At 38.0% G+C, this 18,085-nt stretch overlaps 2 protein-coding genes across 2 annotated transcripts; both read right to left on the bottom strand.

The window, feature by feature from the left end:
* Positions 1-685: 685 nt before the first annotated feature.
* LOC112043530 (L-threonine ammonia-lyase-like) lies at positions 686-9,457 on the bottom strand. The gene is made up of 10 exons (XM_052888190.1): positions 9,449-9,457; positions 8,754-8,873; positions 7,074-7,144; positions 5,979-6,266; positions 5,159-5,321; positions 4,496-4,657; positions 3,722-3,858; positions 2,718-2,817; positions 1,880-2,005; positions 686-937 (listed from the first exon to the last, which is right to left on the bottom strand). Exons 1-10 carry the CDS (start codon positions 9,455-9,457, stop codon positions 764-766), a joined length of 1,350 nt encoding a protein of 449 aa, XP_052744150.1. The 3' UTR covers positions 686-763.
* Positions 9,458-9,795: 338 nt separating this feature from the next.
* Positions 9,796-17,618, bottom strand: LOC112043531 (L-threonine ammonia-lyase). Its single transcript, XM_024078994.2, has 9 exons — positions 17,472-17,618; positions 14,606-14,719; positions 14,162-14,232; positions 13,756-14,043; positions 12,768-12,930; positions 12,003-12,158; positions 11,399-11,535; positions 10,462-10,687; positions 9,796-10,296 (listed from the first exon to the last, which is right to left on the bottom strand). The coding sequence occupies exons 1-9, from the start codon at positions 17,496-17,498 to the stop codon at positions 10,144-10,146; spliced, it is 1,335 nt and encodes a 444-aa protein (XP_023934762.2). The 5' UTR covers positions 17,499-17,618; the 3' UTR covers positions 9,796-10,143.
* Positions 17,619-18,085: the final 467 nt, after the last annotated feature.

Raw genomic sequence — 18,085 nt, 5'->3', positions numbered from 1 at the left:
TATTGACTTATCGTGTCAATATTGACACGTGATTGGCACTTTGGGGTTGTCAATTTTGACTTAGATATATACAATTTTCCATCAGCCTGTTCACATTTATTTTAACCTATTTTATGGTTTTTTTGTCTATACTTACTAGCAAGAACCGGAATAGCCCAGCGGATATGACCTGTGCCTTCGATTTGGAGGGTGTAAGTGCGAATCCGGTCCGGGAATGCACCTCCAACTTTTCAGTTATGTGAAAGAAAAACATCGCAAGGAAACCAGCATGCCTAAAAATATCTTAATTGTCTGCGTGTGTGAAGTTTGCCAATCCGCATTGGGCCAGCGTGGTAGACTATTGGCCTAACCCCTCTCATTCTCAGAGGAGCCTCGTGCTCAACAGTGAAATCTAAAAATCTATGGGTTTCATTATTCCAGTGGGAATACGGGGATAAAATATTATAGCTTAGGATTTAAGAGTCGGTACAAGTACCTAAAATTATATGCTTAAGACACTAAAAAATGCGTGGCTTTCTATTGGTAAAATATATATATTTTTATTAAACCAATTTTAAAAATTGGTTTAGTAAAGGTTTAGTAGATCCAGAGAAGGTTTAAGATTACCCATTACAAACTCATACCTCTTTAATTAATATTAAGATTTCAGATTGCAAAATGACAACACCATAAACGTATACGGACTATTTATTTTGTGGAATACAACCATAGGCAAAGTAGATACCAAAATAAGTTTTATTTACATAGAAAAATACGAGATGTTTCATTTCTGCATGCATACGGGATTCGGGGCTAAACATGGACCACGCTTAGCTCCGGGCACTTTGTCTGGGTGTTCGGACATCTCTGGGAAGTAACAGTCTTTGTACCGCTTTTTCACAATTTCTACGAGCTCTTTGGTGTGTTCCCATCCTCTAGTTTCGACAATCACTTTCATCTAAAACAAAGATTTTAGTAGATAAGCGTCTTACTATAAACATTCTACCTACTACTGACATACCCCTGAACAGAGTCGACACTCATTATAGAAATGTCGTTTACAATGTTTGTGGACGCTGGCGTCTGAAAGGGGGCGACTGATTTTATTGATTTTTCTTTGTATATTTTGTATTTTGGCGTTCATTATAGAATTTTAAATCGGTAGCCCAGAATTCTAGAGTGGGCACTGGACCATTCTAGGGTGGGCCCGGCCCACCCGGCCCACCCGCTATATACGCTTATGGTTCTAAATGGAATTGTAAGGTCAGCGTTTCCCAAACTTTAATCTACTGTGACCCGGTAAATATTATACTCCTCCTTCGTGACCCACTTAAGTTTTTGGACCGCCGATACCTACAATCCGCCCGTCGAGATATCACTATTGTCTCATTAGTCAAGAAATAAAATCGACTATCTTCTAGTACTTATTTAAAGTCGCAGCATTGCCTCCACAATGCCGCGTCCCGGTTTTTTTTTTGGCGACCGGGTGACCCCGCGACCCACCTGATGGGAAACGCTGCTATAGGATCACACGGCACATTTTTTGTAGTGTTCGATTTTAAACATACACTTAAGCCGGGTTTACGCGATATAACTAGGTATACCGCGTAAACCCGATGTACCTATGTTGATGATGTACCTATATTTTTTCGAAGTAAATACTAGTATTTACTTCGAATAGCCGCAGTTTTCACATTAAGACTAGATATCTATGATTGGGGAGGGATAATTTGCTCCATCATTGTTGTTAAAGCGGCTACGGTTTACGAGATATAGCACCTGGTGGCAGATAGATAGGCAGCGGAATTACAAGGTCCCGTTTTATTTATTGGGTACGCAACCCTAAAAAACACTAGTCCGTCTTCACAAGGACAGATGCGCAAAAAAAAGTGGAAGTAACCTCAACGCTGAACACGTCTCCCTTCACCCAGGCGCGCTCCGGGATGCAGTCCCGCAGCGTGACGCCGGTGTTGGCCAGCATGGCGCACATGTCGGCCATGCCGCCGGGCCGGTCACTCACTGTCACCTTCAATGAATTAATTATATTGTAAAGGACGTAGAGTGCGCGCAAGATAACGTCGTCCGCACGCGACTGGTGTCGCTCTTGATGTTATCTTTACCGCGATCTCTTTTACCCGCCCAGAGTTTGATTAGTTCTTGATTTTGGCCACGCGCAAACTTATCGTGTGCGCACTTTAACAAAAACAGAAATAATCGGCGAAAGTGAGCTTTTCGGGACGCAAGGGATGTAGACAGTTGGATAATGACTAACGGTTAACGGACTGAACTCAGTGGTTCAAGTACCAGTCAAAATTACAGTTCCCTATGAACAATAACGTTCCCTTAGTTGCCCGGTCAGCTTAGTCTTTCCTTATTACAATAGAATATCGGCCATAGGTATCTAAAAACATGAATAAGGATTTGAACCTCTTTCTCTCAAAAAGTGAACTTTAAACAGTAATGATTAGGTCCACTTATACGAATATTGCCGGGACTTCCTTTTTAAATAGGAATAATAATTTGCGTCGCTAATCACCGATCTCTTATTATTATGAGGTCAATGTCGCTAACATAATTTTATTCCTGTAAACGTACTCTTAGATATGATGTAAATACAACGTTGGGTCATATACATTTTACCATATGTAGTGTATGAATTGAACTTTACAATTAAAAGGATTGAAATAACAATTTGCTGATTAAAGGAATGTACATGAAAATAAAACAAAAGTATAAACCTTGAACTTCACCAGTCGTCCCTCCGCCGCCATGCCTCGCTCCAGCGCGCGCGCCAGAATCGTCGTGTCGATGTTACCCCCGGACAGAATGCACACAACTCTGCATAAACGTACATGCATAAATATAATATGCATCATTAACAATCATCATCATCATCATTAGCAGCCGATGGACGTCCACTGTTGGACAGCATTCAGCGGCTCGCTGCAACACGTTTGAGTTCTTCAGTCCACCTAGTTGGAGGTCCACCGACACTGCTCTTTCCGGTGCGGGGTCGCTATTCCAGCACCTTGGAATCCCAACGTCCATTGGCTCTCCGAACTATGTGGCCGGCCCATTGCTATGGCACAGTAAGCTATGTCAGTGGCTTTGGTTCTTTTGTCTCCATTTTAATCTAGAACTCGTTGCCTCATTGGTCCATAGCCTGTGCGGCTTCGGATCATGAGGTCCTAGGTTCGAATCCCGGGTCGGGCCATGGAATATATACTGAGCTTTTCTTTCTTATAAGTTATTTTCAGTTAAAATTCTAGCAATGAGTTGGGAAGTTGGTGGTGTTACACGGTGAGAGCACATTAACATCGGATAGTGGCTGTTAATTTAACATTATCACTCTAATCCCACCAACCTTCACTGGAGCAGCATGGTGATCTAAGCTCCATACCTATTTCCTCTGTGGTAGACCGTTAAACTAGACTGATAACGATAACTCGTTGTACGATTTTTGTTTTCTAGTTAATCACTCATTATCTTGATTTGATTTGTTGTATTGTCCCGCAGAAAATATCGAAAAAAAAGCGCTGCATACGAATGATTAAGGGTCTGGTCTAACCTGATAACTCCCAAAGGCACCATAACCTCAACCCTATTTGCCCTTGCCTACCATGTTTATCTAAGGTAGGAGCATGAACTGATTAACATTTAGCTTTTACCACGCCACATGTTCCCGCTCATTGTCACATATGATTAGTAGGTATAATTATGGCATATGAACCTAAGAACTCACTTTTTACCCTTAAGATTGGGAAACAGTCCTGCCATTAGAGCTGCAATGGTAACAGCTGCAGCGCCTTCCACAACATATCTTTCATTTTCGACGAGATGCATGATGGCTCGTGCTACCCAATCTTCTTTTACAATGACCTTTATACAAAAATCATTTATTTATTTTTACATTCTAAATACTCACAGCCGGACATAGGTCTTTTGTAGGGACTTCCAAACATCAAGATCCTAAGCCACCTGCATCCAGCGCCGCCCTGCGGCTCGTTTGATGTCGTCAGTCCACCTGTTGGGTGGTCGACCACCATCCCAGCACCTTAGGACACCAAGGTTCATCGGCTCTTCGAACTACGTGCTCGGCGCATGGCCATTTCAGTAACTAGTTGAGTTATGTCGGTGACTTTGGTTCTTTGCGGATCTTCTCTTTTCTAGTTCGATCACGCAGAGATACTCCGAGCAAAGCTCGTTCCATTGCCTGCTGTGTGACCTTTGATGACCTCTGACCCTCCATATCAGTTTAGGAGATTCTAAATTGGTTCAGGCCTTGTCTGGTGGTAGGCATCGGCCGTGGCTTACTACCCTACCGGCACAGACGTACCGCCAAGCAACTTAGCGTTCCGGTGCGATGCCTTGCAGAAAAGGGTATAGAGGGTAGATATAACTATAACATCTTCACTTAACATCAGGTGAGATCGCAGTCAAAAGCTGACTTCTCATTGAATAAAACAATCTTTTCTACTCATTTTTTATGAACATAACATCTGTATAAGTTCCTTACCATCTTATCCAATATTCCGGCATTTTTCAAATTGTAAAACGTGTTGACTCCAGCCAAGTTTACTGCGAGTCCGTCCGCTATAGTGGCTTCTATATTTATTTTCACACGTTCGCCTCTTTTCAACGCTTCAACCATACTGTAAGCCTTTTCTGTTTGAATACCCTGAATGATGATTTGATTATTTGTACAAAAATATTACATACCAACCACCTTTCTAATGTCACTACGTACTTACTAGAGTTTGCCTATTGAAAGTATAGGCTGAATCGATGGCAAATTTAAAAAAAATATAGGAGGACTTTCAGTAAACTTAAAATTGTAGAGGGTGTATTAAAACAGATGTCCCAATTTAGATCTCCTCATAACAGAAGACTTTGCGCGACATGCCAGTCCGCTGCCATCGGCTGTTAACTTGGGGAACAGTATAACGTGAGTATAAGCCTCGTGTGCCTTTAATTTCAATCCGACACTCAGAGTATTGATATCAATGCTGCTCTACTGTTGATTGCCAGCAGAATTAAGCATGACGGAAGTACTTTGGTAGTAGACGAGTTTTGGCACAAAGGTCTCTATAATATCAGTACCTATCTACTATACTCTAAGTATGTAAGAAATATTACGTCCGATTTTTGTACCTACTAATTGAAATTCTACTGTGCTTACATATATTTGAGTGTCCGGCTTGAGATGTTTGACCGCAACGGCGATACCAGTCAGTATACTGCCTCCACCAACTGGCACTATCACGGCATCTAGGTCTGGCACTTGTTCTATTATCTCTATTCCTATAGTGCCTTGCCCTTCTATAACGTTGGGATGATCATATCTGCCAAATAACGGCTTATTAGCTTGAACCTATGCTAGACAAAGACTCGGCAGTGACGTAGCATTTAGGTACTTTCGCTTTATTCTTTCGAAGATTCGATGAACGTTGGGATACCAAGGTGGTGGAATGGCGACCCTGCACAGCGCAGTGTTGGTCGACCCCAACCCAACAACAGGTGGACTGACGACATCAAGCGAGTCGCAGGGATTCGCTGGATGCCGGTGACTCAGGATTGTGATGATTGGAGTGGAAGTCCCTAAATAAGGCCTATGTCCTGCAGTGGCTATCGGCTGATGATGATGATAATCATAACTTTCATTACAGGCCACCTTAGAATCGAGACCACCTTTGAAAGTCGTAGTAATGAGTTAAAATTTAATTAAACCTAATATTAGATTTTTCTTTAAAGAATTTATTTTGTTGGCTTTATTTTTACCAATTGTTATTTCATGAGATTTTTCTTTCAAAAACTTTTTTGAAAGAAACTTTTTTTTTTTTGTTGGCCCTTGATTCGAACCTTATCTGTAGCTGAACTAACTACAAGGAATCAGTGCGCCTTAATCCTTATTTTCCTGAACATTGCAACCATAAATAGATATTTATCTCTATAAATACACAAACTAATAATCTTACGAATTTCTTAATACGAGTACCAACCCATTAACATAGTATAACTTTTTCTCCTTTGCCAAACCCATGGCATAATGTTTCGCTTCTGCCATATTTTCTCCGTGTAGTAAAGTTTTCGCGCCATACGACTGACATTTGGTGAGTTTAGTGATGGGCGCGCGTGTCGGCATCACTACTATGCAGGGAATCCCCATCTGTGTTGTGTGGTAACTCATAGACAAACCGTGGTTGCCGGTGGAAGCTGTTATTACACCGATCTTTTTTTGTTCTTCAGTCAGGAGGAGTAACGTGTTTCGTACACCACGCTCCTTGAAACTATAAAAAAACATTAGTATCTAGGTCACTCTCATTTGGATTTATTAATTTTAACCATAGAGGTATAAGGGGTGTTTGAATTTTTACGAGTCTATATGTTTATGTTTCTCTGTGTATGGCATCGTAGCTTTACGAATAAACCGATTATAGTGCGAATTTTTTGTATGAAAGCTGATGTGATCGAGATGGTGCTTACAAATGTGGTAAGACAGTCCGAAGATATCGGCGTCTATCTATTTTTCAATTGGAAAGAAGTTCCAAACTATAGTCGTTCTTCTACAATGTCCCCATTCATTCATGAATGTCCCCTGGATTTCAAACTTTCAAGTACTTGGTACGTAAGTAGGTACATGGCTTTTCTACTTATCTCATTCATGGATGTCCCCGGATTTCAAACTTTTAAGTGCTTGGTACGTAAGTAGGTACATGGCTTTTCTACTTATATCATTCATGAATGTCCCCTGGATTTCAAACTTTTAAGTGATTGGTACGTAAGTAGGTACATGGCTTTTCTACTTATCTCATTCATGAATATCCCCCGGATTTCAAACTTTTAAATGGTTGGTACGTAAGTAGGTACATGGCTTTTCTACTTATCTCATTCATGAATGTCCCCCGGATTTCAAACTTTTAAGTGCTTGGTACGTAAGTAGGTACATGGCTTTTCTACTTATCTTTACTATATACTAATATTATAAAGAGGTAAAGTTTGTGGTGCTGTAGGGCACACTTTCTGTAACTACTGAACTATTTTTCAATTTATATATTAATATGAATTAAAATTAAATTGCATTATTTTTTACTAACCATCCTGTATATTGCATAAATTCTTGTTTCAAATATATTTCCATACCTAGCGTATCGGATATGTGAGCTTTCTGTAAAGAAAGTTTCATGAAAATAATGTCAAATCTAATTAAATTATATTAAGTGATACTCGTGCCTGTAATTAGTTTGAAGCAGTAAATGGCCGGATTTATCACAGAGACCAGAGGTCGTGGTTATATACTCTGTACCAAAAGAGCTGGCAATAAAGTACATTGACCTCTCGGTAAGCAAAGCTCTTTTGGTGTAAAGTATACCCGCTTCTAATATAGTCTATTCTTCTATAGTCTTTTCCGACTAGTTGGATCGTGAGTAATTGTATTCTATGAGTTGGATGACGAAAGAGAATATGGGTCACAATTAAAAGTGCTAATAGACATAATATGTTTTCTGTGCTAATAGTAATAATTATCAACTTACTACTTTATGATTTATCTACTACTAGCTGACGTCGCGCGATTTCACCCGCGTGGTTTCCATTCCCATAGGAATACGGGGTAATATTATAGACTAGCGGACACCCGCGACTTTGTACGCGTGAAACCCGTACCCTACCCTACCCTACTCCCACTCTACAGCTATCCTACCATACAGGGGATGAGTAGGGACTCAACCCTACCTCTACGGCCCTACCCTACCCCTATTCTACCCCTACCCTATACCTACTCTACTCCTATCTTAACTCTACCCTACCCCTACCCTACCACGCGACGGAAGGTTAAAAAATGGAGTAACTTCTCCCGTTTTCCCAACATTTCTCTTCACTGCTATGCTCCTATTGATCATAGTGTGATGAAAAGTATACTATAACCTAAAATATAAATATATAATATAAACAGGGCCGGACCGTCCATACGGCGAACGGAGCGGTCGCTCCAGGCGCCAAATCCTAGGGGGCGCCGAAATGGTAAAGACAAGATCCAAAAGAAATTTATTTCTCGTATGTATGTGTATATGTGTAATGTGTATGTATAAAGAAATTTATTTCTCGTATTCTGATCAGTTTGAAGGCGGTACCAAGTTAGTGCTGTGTTAATTAAAGCCGTATCTGAAAGAAGTGTTTGAAAATCCAGTTAAAATCTTTATGATTTAAACGGCTTGAATCGAAAACGAACGGTCGAATTGAGACACCTCCTCCTTTTTGTGAAGTCGGTTAAAAATGTATGACATTCCAATATACGTTAGGCTACGCACTTTTCAAACGTCCCTAGTATATAATGTTAGGAGCAAACAGGAAAGGCGCCATAGTTGGATCTCGCTCCATTCTAAAATTTACCTCGGGCCGGTGCTGAATATAAAGTTTCGTTAAAATCCGTCGAGTAGTTTTTGTTTCTATAACGAACATACAGACAGACAGACAGACAGACAGACAGACTGAAAGGCATTTTTGGCATTAGTATTGATCACTAATCACCCCCTGAAAGTTCTTTTGGAAATATATTTCATGTACAGAATTGACCTCTCTACAGATTTATTATAAGTATAGAAGATTATAGCCTTCCTAGATAAATGGGGTTTTTCAACCGGACCAGTAGTTTCTTCGATTAGCGCGTTCAAGCAAACAAACAAACTCTTCAGTTTTATAATATTATTATAGATACTACTATAAAGTATATTGCAATATTAGTATAGATAGTACTTTATAGTGTAATGCAATAGTACCGTGCATGGTGTTTTAACAACCGTCCCCGCGATACGGCGCGAAGCTGCTAATATGTCGTCATAATGAATTTTCCTAGGATTGTCTGGATCACAGTATTCGTCATACTCAACGTCCTGCTTCTAAAATTATAGCAGAAATTCAATTTATTTCATCATCATCACTAACAATTCATATTCGGCTTACTGTTGAGAGAATGAGATGGATTAGGCTAATAGTCCACCACGCTGGTTCATTGCGGATTGGCAGACTTTACACACATAGATAATTAAGAAAAAACATACATACAGCCGAACGTAGAACCTCCTCCTTTTTGGAAGTTGGTTAAAAATACTCATGTATGCAGGTTTCATCACGATGTTTCTCCTTCACCGTTTGAGATACGTGATATTTCCTAAAATTCACATATTAACTGAATAGGTACATAGTTGGAGGTGCATGACCCCGGACCGGATACGAACCGACACCCTCGGAATGCAAGGTAGAGGTCATATCCACTGGGCTATCACGGCTCTCTTGTAATAAGTATACCTTATCGCATTTTCAGCACTTGGTGGGGGTCGATCAACCAAGCGCTTGCCGGTGCGGGGTCGTCATAGGGGTAAATCGAGCCCTTAGGGTACGTAATGTTGCCTTTGTGCATCTTTCCTGTTGAATTCTTAAGTGAACTTAGTAAAGAAAATATTGTATATCTTACATTTGCCATTTTTCAAAACACTCCGCTAATATTGGAACGAATTTTCAAATCATTAAATCACTACAAATTTTTCATATTGAATTATTATATTTTTTAGATGAACATCTTAATTTACATTATTAATGTTGATTTTAGATGACTTTAGTTGTGTCAGTGAAACGTCAAGTATTTTATATTCTAAATTTAGAACTTATAAAATAAGGCTTTGTTAACAGACGCTGAAGTGTTTGTAAAATATGAAAATCGAATTCCATTTCATTACACCGCATTTTAATTATTATTTGTGTTATGATATATACAGCATGTTTCAAAATCCTTCAAAATTACAAAAAGGGAAATTAAATGAAATTCACAAAATATAATCTTTTAATTTAGCCTCGTTAATTAAAATATCACAGTACTTATAACGCAACAATATTGTAAATTTATTCATATTCATTTGATTTCATGGTTAGTTCCCTCGCTTTCGTTCCAATACAACGAAATAGAGGTCGATATTATGGATCAACATTTTGTCTTTCTTTCTTAGACCTAATGGTCTAGATCTTATTGATGTTACGTTAATCGTAAATTTGAATGACCACTAATAAGCGTTTATCTTACAGGAAACACATAATTTTCATACTGACAAAGTTGCGATTATCTACTAGTGAAGAATAAGTGTATACAATATTTTAGAAACTAGATTATAACGATTAGTGCGAAACGTCATCAATCGAACATGTGCTCTGTCTGCGATCAGTTTCGTCCCACTCGCGGGCGAAGTACCATTCTTTGTATGTGCTAGTTATAATACCGCGGAGTTGCTCTAAGTGCTCAGGTCCTCGTGTCTCGCATACCACTTTTACCTGAAAAGTATAATTTAATTAAAGATCATAATCATTCATCTAGGAAATAAAAATTAGTAGACTTCCAAAGATAAACTTTGTCAAATTTCTGTTTTAGACGTTTCAACAGAATCTTAGAATAGGTATCTATTATTTATTTGTTAGTTATAAAATAGAATTACTCACACGAACACTGAAAATATCGCCAAAGACCCATGCGCGCTCCTGCATTATATCCTTGATAGAGACACCAATGCTAGCGATGAGTTTGCAAAGCTCTGCAATACCACCGGGCCGGTCGCTGACAGTCACTTTGAACTTGACCAGCCTGTGTTCCGCGGCGAGACCCCTCTCTAAACAGCGACCCAGAATCGTCGTGTCAATGTTACCACCGGATAGAATGCATACGACCCTGCATAGGTAAAAAAAGTCATATGAGTACATATTATAACAAGTAGCAGTACCACTCCCTTGTCCTTGCTTAATGATAAAATATGACCATAGCAATACGTAAATCACATAAATTATTGAAAAGTGTATACTGCTAGTGTTTATTTAATTACAGTTGTTCTACTTTTGTAAGACGGTTTGCCTTTAGATGTAGAGCATTTTTTTACAGTCCATGTCTGACATGGACTTACTAAAATGATCTCCTCTAAACTCCAATGTTGGCACAGAATCGCAATGCATTGCTTTCCATCTTCTTGCGAATTTTCTCTCTTCCTCTTCTCAGCTTTTTTGTTTCTCCTCTTCTCCTCATTATATCTCCTGGCATTCGTGGCAAGGGGGAGGCATGTGACGAGATCCGTTTGCCAAATAGTTTACAAAACACTCATAGACAGATGAAAAATTATAAACATCTTTCTGTTTTCATAATACTCCTTCAGGTTCACACACAAACACACCTGTCTACAGTCTAGTCGAACCGTCTTTTAAAAATAGAATATCTTTAAGTACGTACACACTTTCTAATATTATTGCAGTATGTTGCTAAACCAGTTTACGTGTAAGTACAAATTAAAATTCCATTTTGTGTGTAAATGCTTAAACTACTGAAGGTTTGTCAATCAGTCAAGACTAATAATTGCTCATTTTATAGCTATAGATATACTACAATACATACTTTTTGCCAGCAAGTTCAGGCACGAGGCCGGCCATGATAGCAGCTACTCCGACTGCGCCTCCACCTTCCACGACGTACTTCTCTTGCTCCACAAGGTGGAGAATAGCGCGTGCAATCCAATCTTCATTAACTGTAATCTGTCAAAAACAAACTACACTATAGGTATCTATATTTTATACCTACTAATTGAGTAGAAACTGTCTCTATTTAATTTTTGGTAGGTAATTTTATTACAGTACAGACAAAACATTTTATTAAAATACATTGGTTGGTAATTAAATCGATAAAAAAAGAACGAAATTTTTGAATTTATTTTCATCTATTTGGTTCAATTACCGGAACAACGCCATGGATTTTCGCGCGAAGTCTGTAGCAATTTTAGGTTTTATTTTCTCAAGATTACATGTAAATAAGGGTTTTTCTTAGTTTTCTGTAAAAAACAGTCCGCTAGTTACGTGGTCAAGGGACTGACTAAATAATTCATTGTTACATTTTATTTTCTGTGTAAGAATAATGAAATAATGTATGAAAATTAATCAGGATAACTGAGTGTCTACAAAGTAAATATTGCCTTTCTTTATCTGATAAAACAAAAAAGGCTTACCATTTGATCAATGAGCGGTTTGACAGTGAGGAAAGCATTGTACCCGACAGTGGGTACTGCGAGACCATCAGCGAGGGTCGAGCGTATATCCACACTGAACGGCTCCTCGTTCTTTATGGCCATCTTCATGCTCGGACATTTTTCTGTTTCAACACCCTGCCACAAAAATAACAGCCAATACATTTCTTCAAGTTTTTATATTTTAGATAATATTATTTAAAAATTTTAAAAATAAATTAATTAAACAAATAAAAAAACCCGACTGCATAAAGTATAAAAAAACTGAAAAGAAAAAAAACAAGCTCAGTCCAGAAGTGTAGAAAGCAATTAGAAAACAGTCGACCTCGAGTCTATAGCGTCTCACAGACGTCTTGTTATTTTTTTTTAATTTCACCTATATAGTAAGACTTGGGTTATTGAGACAAAACTAACGATATCCTAATTATGTAAATCCGTTCAGTGGTTTGGAAGATATGAGGTAATAAAGAATATTACATACATACATACATACATACAATACATACATACATACAAGATACGCGCGAAAAACATAACCCTTCTCGCAGTCGGGTAAAAAGACTGTAGGTAAAAAAATATAATAAATGACAAATTGATTTTGAAACATCCTGTAACATTTCAACTTCCGTAAAATATTCATTTTAAGGTTATTTTAACGATTGTAGAAAGAGATTTGTGCCACATCACAGATGACTAAGGCCCCTGTACTTTAATAAAGTGTCGTCTATTGGTATCACTATCACTTACGTAGATAAGCACGTGCGGCTGTAGATGTTTGATGGCGGTGGCCACGCCAGCCACCAGCCCGCCGCCGCCCACCGGCACCAGCACCGCGTGCACGTCGGGCACCTGCTCCAGAATCTCCAGTCCCACGGTGCCCTGTCCGGCCATGATGTGGGGATGGTCGTAGCTGATTGTACAAGCTTACAAATTAATCATAACTAGAAAAGAACCAGGCCTGTGATGGTCAGTGATTTTACAAAAGCTAAAAGTTTGTATTTACCGATACCTTCTCGTGCCATGGACTGCTATTTTCGGAATTCGGAGCTACCACGAAGCTAAGTCTCTGGTGATTAAGGACTTGATTTCTTAACGCTCACGACTTCGTCCGCCCTCTTTAATTCGGCCCCGTCGCGAATTCCATTTTTAGAGGAAGTCAATCTACCTCTCTGCCAAATTTCATCTTAGTAGGTATGTCAAGTGGTTTTCGATATTTCATATTAAGTCACCTTTATCTTATAATCATTTGGATTAGATTTAGATTTAATAAAATTTTAAATTTTATAGAGCAGTTAAAATAACGCTAGTCTAAACTAGTGTTAATTTCTACGCCTACCACGCATATGGTCGTACGCGTTTGCACGGCTCCGGCGATTAGGCAAAATTTTGGTACTTCAGCTTTATCTGAGATAAAAGGTGTTTTAAGTATTTTCAGAGACAATTTCGCAATTATTTTCTATCAAGTAAAGTTATTTATAAATACCTACCATCAGGTCAGAAAGACGACCTTTTACAACCACAAATTTATTCAAAATTATATTAGTTATAGATTTTACAGACAGCCGCGTTCATTCAGCCTGATTTATCTGTACACAGCGCCTTAATCTTCAATATCTACATGAATTCTGCGATGGATGATGATTTCCTCTAAATAGTTTCTTTTATCTCGAATTAATTATCACTTACGAGAACCTATTTAAAATCTTATAAGGGAGGTGTTTCAATTTTTATTTACCCATTTATATACGTGAGTCCCTTTTCCTTAGCCAAAGACATGGCGTGATACTTGGCTTCTTTCATGTCATGGCCGTGAACTATGACATTGGCACCATAGGAGCGACAGTTCTGAATCTTCATAATTGGAGCTACGTTGGGCATCACCACGGACACGGGGATCTTGAGCTGGTTGGCGTGATAGCTCAGAGCTTGTGAGTGGTTGCCCAGAGATGCCGATATCACTCCTCGCGCCTTATTCTCCGGTGACAGCAGGAGTAATGCGTTACGAGCTCCTCTGTCTTTGAAACTGTAAAAGTAGAACAATTAGAAAAAATATTACAAAATACATATTTTTTTTTCATAAATTGTTTTTGTAACGTATAGGTATAATGTGGAATTGGTAATAATTTTATTTTAATACTGACCTACCGGTGTGCTGAAGGAAGTCATTCTTGAGGTAAATATCCATACCATATTTGGAGGACATGTGAGATTTCTGTGAATTAATTTATATTTATTTATTATAAATTAATTAACTTTTTTAAATTTAATTATTCATAACTTCATTTTAGTTTTACTGTAGGTACCTAAATATTATTTATTTCATTTTTTTTATTGAGAAATAATACATTAAGGAACTTAAGCTAACCCTTATCCTAATAACTATACAAATCATGCCCACGTGGAATGGTGGCAAGAATACTGGTTGCAAACAAATTGATATATTTATAAATGATTTTTTTAAAGATATTCAGCTACATTAGAATCTTAAATCTAAAGCTACTTATGCGACATGGATGAAAAAATGTGGGCGTTAGAAAGTTTCACTTTTAAAGGTATCGATTACCAAAAATCTATTCCAAACTTACCACGCAAGGCGTTTTAGTAATCCCACTTTGTATCCTAAAGGATGCAGCGGATACATCCTCGAAGGATATCCTCTGCGGGTGCTCTTTGTCACACATGGGGTCGAATTCGACCGTCTGAAACACCATTTTGTTAGCTCTTATGTGTTTCCTGTTTCACCATGTCCCGCGTCTGACTTAACTAATACTGAAAAATGTTTTATATATGTACCTAATATATCATCGCCTGATGTTGATATAAGAGAGGTCAGAGGTGTAATTTCATCATGAAACGTATAGATAAGTATCGGTTGCCTCCCTAATTGCGTTGTCGTTATCAAATCAGCTTAAAGCTGGTTTCAGAAAGATTAGAAATATAAATTATATCGTAGAAACCATCGATATAAATCGTTAGATGGGCCACTCCATACTAAAGAACGCACAATTATATGTCATTACCCAAAGACGTGCACTCGCATCTTATATTAGTACGTAACAAGCGCATGCGGTGATTGGACGTGGACTTAAAAAAATGTTTACTATTTTTATATTTTAATCCCTTAATTATGCCTTCGTGTTCATTTTAGAAGTGTAAAAACACAAGCCACAACATGAATAAAGAGAAATGTGTTACGAGTGATGACGTACTCAATGTGCGAAACCAATGACAATTCCGCGATGCTTTGAGGCCCATCTAACGATCTACGATCGATGGTAGAAACTATATCAAAACCGTACCATATGGTTACACGTGCAATGCTTCTGATTTTGTTGAAGTATAACTTCTGAAAGCACCAGGGGCGTAGCTACCGCCGTATCAGACGTATCTATGATACGGGGCCCCCGGACTACATGGGCCCCTTACGTGTGAAAGCAACATTGATCTTTGTTGTCTTGATTAAAATACGAAATGCAAAAATATATAACATCTATGTTAATATTATAAACTAGCGGACGCCCGCAAACTTCAATCGCGTGGAAATCAATGTAAATTTTCAAGCCCTATTTCACCACTTTATGGGTTGAAATATAAAAATTTTTAAATCACATTATATTTCGTATTTTTTTATGATTTATTAACAAATTTTTAAAACTGTAACTCTAAAAATGAAGACTTTCCATAGAACTTTCAACCTCTATTTCACCCCCTTCTTATTTTATTTTATGGTTTTAAACCGAGCAAAAGTTTTATTTGAATTCATTCAGTAGTTTCAGCGTGATGCCCGAATAACAAAAAAAGACGGACAGACAGACAAAAAAACGAAAAAAAATATTTTTAGCTTCAGTATCGATTACAAAATGCCCCCCCGACAAAATTTTTTAAAATATATTTAATGTACAGAATGTAAAAAATTTACTTGTTACAGTTTTATTATAAGTTCTAGATGGCGCTAATAATCCTTTATGCCAAGGTAACGAATTTGACCAATTTTATTATAATGTATAGATATAGACGTGAAAGTAAGTCTGTCTGTCTGTTACCTTATTACGGCTAAACAGCTGAACCGATCAAGATGAATTTTGGTAATTGGGATCTTGGAGCAAAACATAGCGTACTTTAAAATAAAAAATAAGGGGGTGAAGTGGTTGAAAGTTTGTATGGAAAGTCCTTCATTTTTAAAGTTAAAGTTTTAAAATTTTGTTCATAATTCATAATCTCTTTCGTCACAGAATACTTGAAATGTTTTGTGTTATTTCAGACCTGAGTTATCGCGAAATTATAAGAAATCCTGAGAAATCAAAAACTGAGATATTGAAGTGAATATTTTGTTAGGGTAAATCAAAAAATAAAAAGATTTTTTGGTATTTTCCACTCGCCTATTGGGTTGGGAAATAAGTAAAATTTCTCCTAAGTAATTTTGATAAGTACAGGGCCTTTCCAAGGCAAGCTACGCCACTGGTAAGCACGCTGGACTTGGGGAATAAGCTGCTGAATGCGCTACGAAAAATGTAATCGGACGAGCATATATTGGGCCGATGGACGTTGGGGTCCCAAGGTGCTGGAATACCCTGCACCGGAAAGTGCAGTGTTGGTCGACTCCTCACAGGTGAAACAAGAACAGCAAGCGGATTGCATAGAGCCGCTCGTTGGATGCTGGTAGCTCGAGACGAATTTGTTTGGAGGTCCACACAAGAGGCCTATGTCTAGCAGTGGATGTCCATCGGCTGTTAATGATGATGATGATGATGATGAAGATGATGATGATGATGATGATGATGATGATGATGATACTGAAAAAAAAGCCGATATCTTCGATTTAGACCAGTAAGCCTATTAATAATAAAATATAGGTAAATAAAAACTGCCCTTTTACTTATTTATTAATAACTAGCAGATGTCCGCGACTTCGTCCTCCTTCGTTAGACCTCCTTAGTCCAGCCCTATCGCAATATCCGTTCCTAGCGGACCTATGAACTACCTTCCTGCCAAATTTCAACTTTGTACGTCAATTTCGCATTTTGAAATTACTAGCTACCCGCCCTGGCTTCGCATGGGTGCAATACTGATATGGGATATAGGGACAGAGAAAGCGATTTTATTTTTTATAAGTAGTGAAGATTTACAAGTGGTAGACATGTTATTTAAATAATCTAGTTATTTCTGATTAATTATTATTGATGTTTTAGACTTTAAACAAGCAATAAATCTGAAATACTAGTTTCATATCTTATATAATTATTAAGCAAAATTATAAACAATAACATTAATACTGTTTACCTTTTGATATAATATTGCTGTCTGTGTCTCTGCTAGTTTTACGTCTAAACTACTGAACCGATATTGATAAAATGCAGTTTAGTTTTAGAAATTCGGATGCATTGTACGTATACCAGAAAATCAAAATTTAAAGTTATTTTATTAATGATCTAGTGATTATTAAATACTTACGGAATGCCTGTTCGCATACTGTTCCATCAGCACTAATTAGCTCAATTAACTTAGGAATTTAAATTTGAAATTTCGTATGAACCAACGCGTCTGAATCGCACGCACTGCAGTCTGTTTACTGTTTAAACTATATAACTATTAAGTATGACCTCTTGCTTGATAAGTTTTTTTTCATTTAGGTATTGCGTATGTTGATTACGAAAAGCATCAGCTAATAATTACTTTGTTATGGCGTTATCTTAGGTGTTTTCATTATCCAGATAGTGTGTTTAAGAAAATATTTTTAGATGTTTTCAATCTTGATACGGAACTGTGATGACGTATTCTTATGTTTTGTCGTTTTCATAGCACATTATATACACTTTTTTTTTTCTGTTTGAGTAAGTGCCGTTAGCTCTCAAACCACTACGGCGTTACCGGGGAGTTTGGGAGAACGCAGAAGCATCGCCATAGGAGATCCGAAGGCTGAAATAAAGACAGAGGACGGAACGACTTTCTAAGGGCGTCTGCTATGAGACTCGGACCTCGGCCGTTTAGGAAGGGATAACCTTTGCCTGAGTGAATAAGTCCGGACGCCAAGTGCTCGTGAGTTCGTGAGTTAAAAAACTCAAGCT

This window comes from Bicyclus anynana, chromosome 21, assembly GCF_947172395.1.
Source record: "Bicyclus anynana chromosome 21, ilBicAnyn1.1, whole genome shotgun sequence".
Taxonomy (NCBI): Eukaryota; Metazoa; Arthropoda; class Insecta; order Lepidoptera; family Nymphalidae; genus Bicyclus; species Bicyclus anynana.
This window is presented reverse-complemented; position numbering and strand designations above follow the sequence as displayed.